This window comes from Nanorana parkeri, unplaced genomic scaffold (assembly GCF_000935625.1).
Source record: "Nanorana parkeri isolate BGI_ZX_2015 unplaced genomic scaffold, ASM93562v1 scaffold11, whole genome shotgun sequence".
NCBI classification, from domain to species: Eukaryota; Metazoa; Chordata; class Amphibia; order Anura; family Dicroglossidae; genus Nanorana; species Nanorana parkeri.
This window is the reverse complement of record NW_017306279.1, coordinates 1,402,888-1,415,403: the sequence shown is the minus strand read 5'-3', so window position 1 is coordinate 1,415,403 and position 12,516 is coordinate 1,402,888. Positions and strand designations below refer to the sequence as shown.

General features: G+C 42.4%; 1 protein-coding gene across 1 annotated transcript in view; it reads left to right on the top strand.

The window, feature by feature from the left end:
• Positions 1-11,259, top strand: part of LGALSL (galectin like) — a 38,915-nt gene extending 27,656 nt beyond the window's left edge. The window contains exon 5 of the mRNA XM_018555734.1: positions 10,785-11,259. Within this exon, the coding sequence (XP_018411236.1) occupies positions 10,785-10,928 (144 nt within the window). The 3' untranslated portion in view covers positions 10,929-11,259. The remainder of the gene's footprint in view (positions 1-10,784) is intronic.
• Positions 11,260-12,516: the final 1,257 nt, after the last annotated feature.

Genomic DNA, 12,516 nt, shown 5'->3' with positions numbered 1-12,516 from the left:
GGGGGGGGGGGGGGGAGGACATGTCACAAATCATTCATATTTATAAGATACAAGTATACCTTTGTATTGAAGTAAAATAGTGTTTTTGAACCTCAGCATTATGTGCTTTTTGTACTTTAGTTCATGTGATTTTGAATGTATCTATATGCATTAAAAGCTGTGAATTCACCACTCATGGCCCAGTCACACGTGTCTGTCTTTCTGCAGTACCATAGAGAGTAAGTCACCAGCACACCAAAATCTTCATCACCAAAATGTCTTTACTTGACGTTGGTTAATCATGAAATCACAGGAAAAAAGTGACGTTTCAGGACCACGCAGGATAACTTCATCAGGTAATGTGATGAAGGAACCTTACATAGTCCCAAAACATTGCTTTTTTTCTGTGATTCCATGATCAACCACAGTCAAGTAAAGGCGCTTTGATGATGAAGATTTTGGTGTACTGGTACTCACCATGTCAGCCTTTTCCAACCAGGGTGGCACACCAGGGTGAATTCTGGCTTCCTTAGGGGTGCCTCAACATTTTCTGTTGGTAGGACCTTGATGTGAAAGAAGGACTCTGATGTAAAAGGGAGGATTCCAATATGAAAGGAGGGCTCTGATGTGAAGAGGGCTTCTGATGTGAAGAGGGTCCCTGATGTGAAGGGGGGCTTCTAATGTGAAAGGGAGATTCTGATGTGAAAGAGGGGCTCCTGATGTGAAGAGGGCTCCTGATGTGAAGGTGGGCTTCTGATGTTAAGAGGGCTCCTGATGTGAAGGTGGGCTCCTGATGTGAAGAGGACTCCTGATGTGAAGGTGGGCTCCTGATGTGAACTGGGCTTCTAATGTGAAAGGAAAGGTTTCTGATGTGAATGGGGGGCTTTAATGTGAAGAGGGCTCCTGATGTGAAGGGGGGGCTCTGATGTGAAAAGGAGGATTCTCATGTGAAAGGGGGGCTCTGATGTGAATGGGGGCATCTGATGTGAAAGAGGGGCTCTGATGCGAAGGGAGGAATTCCTCTTTTTCTGTGTGTTTTCGCATGGGGTCCACCTTACATTTTAGACTGGGGTGCCTCGCCATTTTGCATATTTTTTAAGGGTGCCGTGAGTGAAAAAAAAGGTTGAGAAATGCTGCTTTATGTTATATTTGGCGGTATCACCCGCTTGTTACAACAGGACCCACCGAGAGACAACAAAACAACAGGGGCTATACCAGTTAGGTGTGCAATGGGATACTATTGAGGGTGCAGGCTTAGAGTCTTTTAACTTTTGAAATAGATGAAGACACAGATATGAAAAGCTAGAGAGGATGTACTTTTTAACGAAATAGTCCCCATTATGTTTAGGATGACTTAAACAAGCAGATGTTTTGCTCTACAGTACTTTTGCATTATAGAGTAAAGTTGCTTATATGTGAAGTAAGCTCGGATTTGGAAGCATTATAAGATTAGTGCCTGAGTGCATTACTTTGTTGATACCGCTGTATCCTTAGCAAACTGGATAACAAATGTATACAAAACAACTTCTTAAGATACCGCAAGGGACATTTAAGCTGGGCACACATGGATTTGAATTTAGCAGGAGTCAGCTGAAATTATAAAATCATTAGATCAACTTTTGTCCAAGGGAAATGCTGGAAAATCATTTGCTTGCATCCAATGTACACAGTGGGAGATCTGTTCATCCACACTGTGAGCATGGGTGGAGGAATCTGTCAGCCTGTGATGCTGAACAAACAATTATGTTCATTTGTACCCAGCTTTAGCAATTTTGTAGCATGGCAAAGCAGTACTAAACAAGGACAGATATAAGGTTACAGCATGAGTCTTAAATTCCTCCTTTGGGTGCTCTGCTACATAATAAAGCCTGACCCTCACCACTTCTTAATTATGCCTCTGTTTAGAGTGAAAACTTATCACATCTTTAGTAGAGGTGCACCGAAATTGAATTTTCAGACCGAAACCGAACATAAAAAAATTGTCAGACTGAAACCAAAAATTATTTTAAAAAAAAGAAAACATTTATATTTTATTTGTAGTTAATTATTTATTTGTTTTTAGCTTTACTGGCAGGGGCCCTGGGGAAACAGCAGGGGTCTAAGCAGACCCCTGATATTTCCCTTTTAAAATACAGAGTCCTAAATCTCTTTTTCTGCAGCCCCTTTTATGAATAAACAGGAAGCCTTCATACTGAGTGCTCCTGTCCTTTCATAAACTGTGGATAAAGTATGAGTTACTATGTGCACAATCATGAATGAACAGGAAGTGATGTAGAACTTCCTGTTCATTCATAATTGGGGACACAGTAAATATATTATGTCCTCAATTATTTACAAAGACTCAGCGATCAGTACAGATCGCTGAGCGCTTGTAACAGCTCTCCATCCTGACTCACTGTCACAAGAGGCTGAGCGGGCGGTGCGGGGAGAAGAGCTTAGCCTCCTGTGACACGACTGCTGGCTCGGCCTCCTGTGACAGCTGACAGCTGTCTTCTCCCCCACACCACTCTCCATCCTGATTTCCTTGTCACAGGAGGCCGAGCGGTGTGAGAGGAGAGCTCAGCCTTCTGTGACAGTGCTCTCTTCCCCGCCCCACTCGGCCTCCTGAAAGTTTCTCTTCTACCCACTGGGCGGTGCTCTGTGTCAGAGGGAACATAGAGCAGTGCCCAGTTTCACTCACCTCATAGTTCTAGCCAACCTGTGACAATGAGACTGTCACAGGTCGGCTCAGTAGATCGGGAAGTGAGCGAACGCATACCGGCGTTCGCTCACCTCTCGATCCTGTCACAGCTCTCTGCCGTGACAGGGTAGTGGCTGGATTCCCCCCGCTCTGATCCCCCAGCGCTGACTGGTGGAACGGATGGGGAGGGGGCGGGTACAGCTGGCTCTGCCTTTAGATAGGCGGATCCAGACATAATTGTCAGGATCCGCTTCAGCTGCGGCGTCTCAGTATACCGCGAACGGTAGCTCGCGGTATACTGTGGCGTCTCAGTATACCGCGAGCTGTAGCTGTAATCTTAGAACCAACTTAAAAGGCCTGTGTGTATCAGAAGAATGTGTGAATATCTGGCATCCAGATGTGACCCATTATAACGCATGGAAAATATTGCACAGCATTGGAGAAAATGTTTAAACGCCCACATTTTCTTGATTTCTTTTTCTTTCCACCCTAACAAAACACAAACTCCTGACCAGAGCAGGCAGTGATCATAACATTTCTGTGTTTTCATGTACTTCTGTGCTATTTACACAAGGAGTAACCCAGCGAGCAGGCTGAACAGGATAATCATGTATGAATTGATGAACTATTCACTATACTGGACTAGAGGTTCTAGATTAGATCACTAGCTGTCTTTACAGACCAGCCCGCCTTACACTGAACTGTCAGTTTTAAGTAGATACTAGGGCTTTAGATCACACTGCAGCGTTCACTAGCCGTCTATATCTCTTGGGGGCTCCATTGGTAACATCCATTTTAAGGCAGTGTCGCTGTTAGATTTTTGCTATTTTACCCTATGAAGAATGCTGCAGTTGGATTGAGACTCTTTCTTCAGCATGAATAGGTTACATACTCCATAGAATAAACAACAGGGCCAGGAACACCGATCCAGTGGGTGACTTGGTCTACCAAAACCCACCTGTAATGAAATGTAAGTTTTGGGTGAACTGAACATCATAGGGTGAAATTTGAAACCAGTCGCAGAGCAAACAGCTCTGTGGACCTCTGCGTATTAGATTTGCAGCAAATTATGACCACTAGATGGAGCCGAGGAGCATAGGATTTCCTATGCTCCTTGGCTCCATCTAGTGGCCATAATGTGCAGCGAATCTACAACTCAGCCGTTTGCATAGCTGTTTGCTGTGCAAATGTTTTACAGGTGAAACTCGAATGATTAGAATATCGGGCAAAAGTAATTGCAGTAAGTGCTGCAAAAGAGGCCCAAACCAAGTACTGAGTACATATGCATGCTTGTACTTTTCAGAGGTCCGATATTGTTCTATGTACAATCCTTGTTTTACTGATTGCATGTAATAATCTACTTTTTTGAGGTTGTGGATTTTGGGTTCTTGGGGTTTTCATGAGCTGTAAGCCATAATCATCACAATTATGACAAATCACGGCTTGAATTATCTTGCTTTGCATGTAATGAGTCTATCTCATATATTAGTTTCACCGCATAAGTTGCATTAGTGAAAAAATGAACTTTGCACAATATTCTAATTATTCGAGTTTCACCTGTATAAATACACCCCTTAAGGTAATGTGTTTTCCTTATGTTAGTGAACTATTAAGGCAATAAGTAAAAAACACACTGATTGAATGCTGTATAAATATATGATCAAACATTTATCACATTAAATAGTTATAATAGGTACCTAATGCAACATGAGGACATAAAAGCAAATATGGCAGCCGCTGTGATCTGTTTAAAGCGAGCAAAAAGGGAAAGGTGCTCATGGACAGGGCAGTATGCAAAACAGTACAAAAGGGGGTCCCCAGCACACTTTCAAGCTAGCCAGTACAAATCATTCATATTTATAAGATACAAGTATACCTTTGTATTGAAGTAAAATAGTGTTTTTGAACCTCAGCATTATGTGCTTTTTGTACTTTAGTTCATGTGATTTTGAATGTATCTATATGCATTAAAAGCTGTGAATTCACCACTCATGGCCCAGTCACACGTGTCTGTCTTTCTGCAGTACCATAGAGAGTAAGTCACCAGCACACCAAAATCTTCATCACCAAAATGTCTTTACTTGACGTTGGTTAATCATGAAATCACAGGAAAAAAGTGACGTTTCAGGACCACGCAGGATAACTTCATCAGGTAATGTGATGAAGGAACCTTACATAGTCCCAAAACATTGCTTTTTTTCTGTGATTCCATGATCAACCACAGTCAAGTAAAGGCGCTTTGATGATGAAGATTTTGGTGTACTGGTACTCACCATGTCAGCCTTTTCCAACCAGGGTGGCACACCAGGGTGAATTCTGGCTTCCTTAGGGGTGCCTCAACATTTTCTGTTGGTAGGACCTTGATGTGAAAGAAGGACTCTGATGTAAAAGGGAGGATTCCAATATGAAAGGAGGGCTCTGATGTGAAGAGGGCTTCTGATGTGAAGAGGGTCCCTGATGTGAAGGGGGGCTTCTAATGTGAAAGGGAGATTCTGATGTGAAAGAGGGGCTCCTGATGTGAAGAGGGCTCCTGATGTGAAGGTGGGCTTCTGATGTTAAGAGGGCTCCTGATGTGAAGGTGGGCTCCTGATGTGAAGAGGACTCCTGATGTGAAGGTGGGCTCCTGATGTGAACTGGGCTTCTAATGTGAAAGGAAAGGTTTCTGATGTGAATGGGGGGCTTTAATGTGAAGAGGGCTCCTGATGTGAAGGGGGGGCTCTGATGTGAAAAGGAGGATTCTCATGTGAAAGGGGGGCTCTGATGTGAATGGGGGCATCTGATGTGAAAGAGGGGCTCTGATGCGAAGGGAGGAATTCCTCTTTTTCTGTGTGTTTTCGCATGGGGTCCACCTTACATTTTAGACTGGGGTGCCTCGCCATTTTGCATATTTTTTAAGGGTGCCGTGAGTGAAAAAAAAGGTTGAGAAATGCTGCTTTATGTTATATTTGGCGGTATCACCCGCTTGTTACAACAGGACCCACCGAGAGACAACAAAACAACAGGGGCTATACCAGTTAGGTGTGCAATGGGATACTATTGAGGGTGCAGGCTTAGAGTCTTTTAACTTTTGAAATAGATGAAGACACAGATATGAAAAGCTAGAGAGGATGTACTTTTTAACGAAATAGTCCCCATTATGTTTAGGATGACTTAAACAAGCAGATGTTTTGCTCTACAGTACTTTTGCATTATAGAGTAAAGTTGCTTATATGTGAAGTAAGCTCGGATTTGGAAGCATTATAAGATTAGTGCCTGAGTGCATTACTTTGTTGATACCGCTGTATCCTTAGCAAACTGGATAACAAATGTATACAAAACAACTTCTTAAGATACCGCAAGGGACATTTAAGCTGGGCACACATGGATTTGAATTTAGCAGGAGTCAGCTGAAATTATAAAATCATTAGATCAACTTTTGTCCAAGGGAAATGCTGGAAAATCATTTGCTTGCATCCAATGTACACAGTGGGAGATCTGTTCATCCACACTGTGAGCATGGGTGGAGGAATCTGTCAGCCTGTGATGCTGAACAAACAATTATGTTCATTTGTACCCAGCTTTAGCAATTTTGTAGCATGGCAAAGCAGTACTAAACAAGGACAGATATAAGGTTACAGCATGAGTCTTAAATTCCTCCTTTGGGTGCTCTGCTACATAATAAAGCCTGACCCTCACCACTTCTTAATTATGCCTCTGTTTAGAGTGAAAACTTATCACATCTTTAGTAGAGGTGCACCGAAATTGAATTTTCAGACCGAAACCGAACATAAAAAAATTGTCAGACTGAAACCAAAAATTATTTTAAAAAAAAGAAAACATTTATATTTTATTTGTAGTTAATTATTTATTTGTTTTTAGCTTTACTGGCAGGGGCCCTGGGGAAACAGCAGGGGTCTAAGCAGACCCCTGATATTTCCCTTTTAAAATACAGAGTCCTAAATCTCTTTTTCTGCAGCCCCTTTTATGAATAAACAGGAAGCCTTCATACTGAGTGCTCCTGTCCTTTCATAAACTGTGGATAAAGTATGAGTTACTATGTGCACAATCATGAATGAACAGGAAGTGATGTAGAACTTCCTGTTCATTCATAATTGGGGACACAGTAAATATATTATGTCCTCAATTATTTACAAAGACTCAGCGATCAGTACAGATCGCTGAGCGCTTGTAACAGCTCTCCATCCTGACTCACTGTCACAAGAGGCTGAGCGGGCGGTGCGGGGAGAAGAGCTTAGCCTCCTGTGACACGACTGCTGGCTCGGCCTCCTGTGACAGCTGACAGCTGTCTTCTCCCCCACACCACTCTCCATCCTGATTTCCTTGTCACAGGAGGCCGAGCGGTGTGAGAGGAGAGCTCAGCCTTCTGTGACAGTGCTCTCTTCCCCGCCCCACTCGGCCTCCTGAAAGTTTCTCTTCTACCCACTGGGCGGTGCTCTGTGTCAGAGGGAACATAGAGCAGTGCCCAGTTTCACTCACCTCATAGTTCTAGCCAACCTGTGACAATGAGACTGTCACAGGTCGGCTCAGTAGATCGGGAAGTGAGCGAACGCATACCGGCGTTCGCTCACCTCTCGATCCTGTCACAGCTCTCTGCCGTGACAGGGTAGTGGCTGGATTCCCCCCGCTCTGATCCCCCAGCGCTGACTGGTGGAACGGATGGGGAGGGGGCGGGTACAGCTGGCTCTGCCTTTAGATAGGCGGATCCAGACATAATTGTCAGGATCCGCTTCAGCTGCGGCGTCTCAGTATACCGCGAACGGTAGCTCGCGGTATACTGTGGCGTCTCAGTATACCGCGAGCTGTAGCTGTAATCTTAGAACCAACTTAAAAGGCCTGTGTGTATCAGAAGAATGTGTGAATATCTGGCATCCAGATGTGACCCATTATAACGCATGGAAAATATTGCACAGCATTGGAGAAAATGTTTAAACGCCCACATTTTCTTGATTTCTTTTTCTTTCCACCCTAACAAAACACAAACTCCTGACCAGAGCAGGCAGTGATCATAACATTTCTGTGTTTTCATGTACTTCTGTGCTATTTACACAAGGAGTAACCCAGCGAGCAGGCTGAACAGGATAATCATGTATGAATTGATGAACTATTCACTATACTGGACTAGAGGTTCTAGATTAGATCACTAGCTGTCTTTACAGACCAGCCCGCCTTACACTGAACTGTCAGTTTTAAGTAGATACTAGGGCTTTAGATCACACTGCAGCGTTCACTAGCCGTCTATATCTCTTGGGGGCTCCATTGGTAACATCCATTTTAAGGCAGTGTCGCTGTTAGATTTTTGCTATTTTACCCTATGAAGAATGCTGCAGTTGGATTGAGACTCTTTCTTCAGCATGAATAGGTTACATACTCCATAGAATAAACAACAGGGCCAGGAACACCGATCCAGTGGGTGACTTGGTCTACCAAAACCCACCTGTAATGAAATGTAAGTTTTGGGTGAACTGAACATCATAGGGTGAAATTTGAAACCAGTCGCAGAGCAAACAGCTCTGTGGACCTCTGCGTATTAGATTTGCAGCAAATTATGACCACTAGATGGAGCCGAGGAGCATAGGATTTCCTATGCTCCTTGGCTCCATCTAGTGGCCATAATGTGCAGCGAATCTACAACTCAGCCGTTTGCATAGCTGTTTGCTGTGCAAATGTTTTACAGGTGAAACTCGAATGATTAGAATATCGGGCAAAAGTAATTGCAGTAAGTGCTGCAAAAGAGGCCCAAACCAAGTACTGAGTACATATGCATGCTTGTACTTTTCAGAGGTCCGATATTGTTCTATGTACAATCCTTGTTTTACTGATTGCATGTAATAATCTACTTTTTTGAGGTTGTGGATTTTGGGTTCTTGGGGTTTTCATGAGCTGTAAGCCATAATCATCACAATTATGACAAATCACGGCTTGAATTATCTTGCTTTGCATGTAATGAGTCTATCTCATATATTAGTTTCACCGCATAAGTTGCATTAGTGAAAAAATGAACTTTGCACAATATTCTAATTATTCGAGTTTCACCTGTATAAATACACCCCTTAAGGTAATGTGTTTTCCTTATGTTAGTGAACTATTAAGGCAATAAGTAAAAAACACACTGATTGAATGCTGTATAAATATATGATCAAACATTTATCACATTAAATAGTTATAATAGGTACCTAATGCAACATGAGGACATAAAAGCAAATATGGCAGCCGCTGTGATCTGTTTAAAGCGAGCAAAAAGGGAAAGGTGCTCATGGACAGGGCAGTATGCAAAACAGTACAAAAGGGGGTCCCCAGCACACTTTCAAGCTAGCCAGCAAGAAAAAATAACCTGTTTAACTACTTAGGTTAAAAAGGGTGTTTTTGTTGCATACATTCCGGGAATACCAGGAAGGGAAGCAACAGAATAAGGACTGTAATATGGAAAGTAAGAAATATTTATGAGCACTAGTAATAATAGAGAACAGAGATAATTGTGACAGGCATACAGCTAGGAGTGCAATGTAATGGCTTGATATGCGTGGGTGTTAATCATATAAAGAGACATCAAAGAGCCCCAATAATGGGGCATATATATAAAGCAGTAAGTCTGACATTCACCAAACATTCTCTTCAGATGAATCTTCCAGGTGCATAAGTTTTACATTTCAGTTATTGGTTCACCACCAGTGAATGTTTGGTGAAAGGCACAACATGAAATCTCACCAAAGGAAGAAGCAATCTTCTGACACAGGTGTCGCTGGAACAGGTGCCCTCTTTGGAAGATTCCCCCTCACCTGTTTCATTTTGGCTTTCCTCTCACTTTCTGTCCCAGTCAGAGCAAATATAGTATATACTCGAGTATAAGCCGAGTTTTTCAGCCCATTTTTTTTGCTGAAAAGTGCCCCCCTCGGCTTATAGTCAGCGTCTCGATCAATATTTTTCCCCAGTTTTTTGTGGTAAAATTAGGTACCTCGGCTTATATTCGGGACGGCTTATACTCGAGTATATACGGTAAAGATAATGAATCTCCCCATCAGGGACATAGGCTCAAGTGAAAACCTGACCGGAGTCATAACTCTTATACACTCAAAATACATTTGCACATTTCCAGTCAGGCACTATAGTTATGTCAAGCAAATGGTGCCAGCAGGGTTACCCACAGTCTGATCTATGGCCGATTCAGCAAGAATGAGTACAAATTTGAGATGTGGGTGGCCAAATCTTACTGAGTTTTCTAGGAGACCCAAAAACTGAATTCCCCTGTTATGCAAATACCAAATTCTCTGGCATGTCCCCTGCAAGCCCTCAGTTCTGGTCAGTGAATACAATGCCTCACTGCTCAGTAGTGGGGTGTGGGAGATAATGGACCAAGAGCTTGACTTTCCAAGCTAAGATTGGTATGTACATAATAGAAAAGCCTGGGGTTCAGAGCACAGGAAAACATCTAAATCTACGGACAGGCACCTTTAGCTGCTTTTTAATCCTACAGTTCATTTACTATTGTTAAGATAAGTAAAGGTGTACTTTAAGTGGGATTGGGTAATGATCATGATGTTTATAGCGACTTTAAAGAAGAACTGGGCAAATACAAATCTTTCCCTTGCAGTTGGGCTACCACTCGTTTTTCTAGGGTATTCAAATAAAGCAGTTTTACTTACCTGATCCCGCACCGATCAGTGCTCTCCTCCCCTCTGCTCTAGCTATGGAATGTCTCTTGGCATCCTTACGTCTAATGCAGGTCAATGGACCTGCATAAGACGTGATGATGTCAGCGGTCCTTTGGCTGGACCGCTGGAGCCCAGGGAAGGAGAGGTTGGTCTAGAAGCCCAGGGGAAGCCGGGATCAGGTAAGTAATTCTGCTTTATTCCAACCCCTAGACCAAAATGAGCACTTAACCCTTGCAGTGCAGGATAGCCCCACTGTGTGGGTAAGTTCTTTTATTTGTCTGGAGTTCCTCTTTAAGACCCTAACATGCACATATGATGGATGTCTTTGGATGAAAGAAAGGTGACCAGTTTGGGTTTTCTGTGTTGGTTTTGGTCCCCTTTGATAAAGCCAGTGCCAAAAGTACCTGATAATGAGGTCCCAAGCAGCAGTTAATGTTGGCCAGCATTATTTACATATGCATTATCTTCTCTTGTAGGTGGAAATACTCTGCGAACATCCGCGTTTCAGGGTATTTATCGATGGACACCAGCTTTTTGACTTTTACCACCGTGTTGAACTTCTGTCGGCTATTGACACTGTAAAGATCAACGGAGACCTCCAGCTTACTAAACTTGGTTGACGTCTAGGAAGAGTTTGATGCCACCAGTAAACTGTCAGCAGGCACTCCAGGACCTACGAGGAAACACAGCTCACTATTTCTGCAGTGATCTTGTGTCATCTCTGCAGGACAATAGTCACCGCCAGCCATTTTGTTTTTGGTATATCAGAGGTGGCTGTTTGTAAACCAGATTCTACTGACGTGGATTACATTTTGTCATAACACATTGGATTTTTATCATTTTATCATTCTATCAGTAATTTGTTTATTTAAGTTGCACAAAGATGTATTTTTGGAGTTCATCTTTCCTTTCTACATTATCATCATCTTAGCTGCCATTCTGGGTTTCCTTGAAAAAGCCAATCAATAAAGGGAACATTGTTCACGGGACATTTAAAACAAAGCTATCAGGAATACATATATATATATTTTATTTGTAGGTGCTTATCTTAATATTAAACGAATAGTTCTTACATGTATGTACAGGACAATGTTTATAATGGTTAATAGAGTATTTAAAGGGCAGGCATAGTTTTCAGTTATGATTTGCAAAGGTTTATTTCTGTCACTAATGTGCAGAAGTTGCAGAATTTCCCAAACTTCATGAAAAGAATGTATCTGCTTTGTTATGGCAGCCAATCAGATGTCAGATATCATTTTAGCAATGTAAACAATACAAAGAAATCATGTTCTGTGGGGTAGAAATATATTTATCTCCAGTTTTACCACATCTGCCTTACAGTAAAGGAAGGCATTTTATAGGCCTGCATAGACCTTTTAAGAATTTTTTTTATTTTACATGCCAGTGAAACCCAACCGTTGTACAAATACATTTAAAGAATCCCTGCGGCTATCTCAAAAATGTAAAACTAGAGGCACCCTATAAAACAGGAAGAATATTTACCTGTATAGAAGGTGCTCTCTTGCAAAGTTATGGTCAGCGTTGCTATTCTACACTTCCAGGTGTGTCATTCTGCGTTCCCTGTTGTGCCTTGTGGTTCCACCCAACCCTCACTATGTTGATGCAGGACACAATAGTACCAAAGAGTCGTGTGGGTGGAATTACAGGGCACAACAGAGGATGCGGCACCCAACACAACAGTAGCATGGCAGCAGTGGCTGTACCTCTGCAAGAGATGGAAGATTTGAGTCACCTCCCACTAGACTGGTAGGTCTTCCACCTTCTTTATGGGGTGCCTCTAATTTTATTTATTGCGTGAAGAAACAGGGATGCTGTTTATGCCACATCTAAAACATCCAATCAGTTTACCAAATGTATGCGGTGTACAAGCCAGTGAATAACTATAATCTATACCTATCATCATAAGGCGCTAAAACCTTCACCCAGCCATATAATAACTTACCGGTATTAGCAAAATCTGGAGGAAGATAGATACTTTTCCTTCCTCCTTATTCTAAAGTAGCCTTGAGAACTGAAAACTGTTTTATCAGGACACATGAATTATAGTTGTTCCATACTGAGGCAGGAATGGCGGCAATAGAACATCCTAATACTTTGAAATCTTAGCAACCCTAAAAGCGAACCACAGGTCACAGGTTTATTTTTAAAGGGGACCTGCCAGGATAGAAAAATGGGGCCTGTCATTGC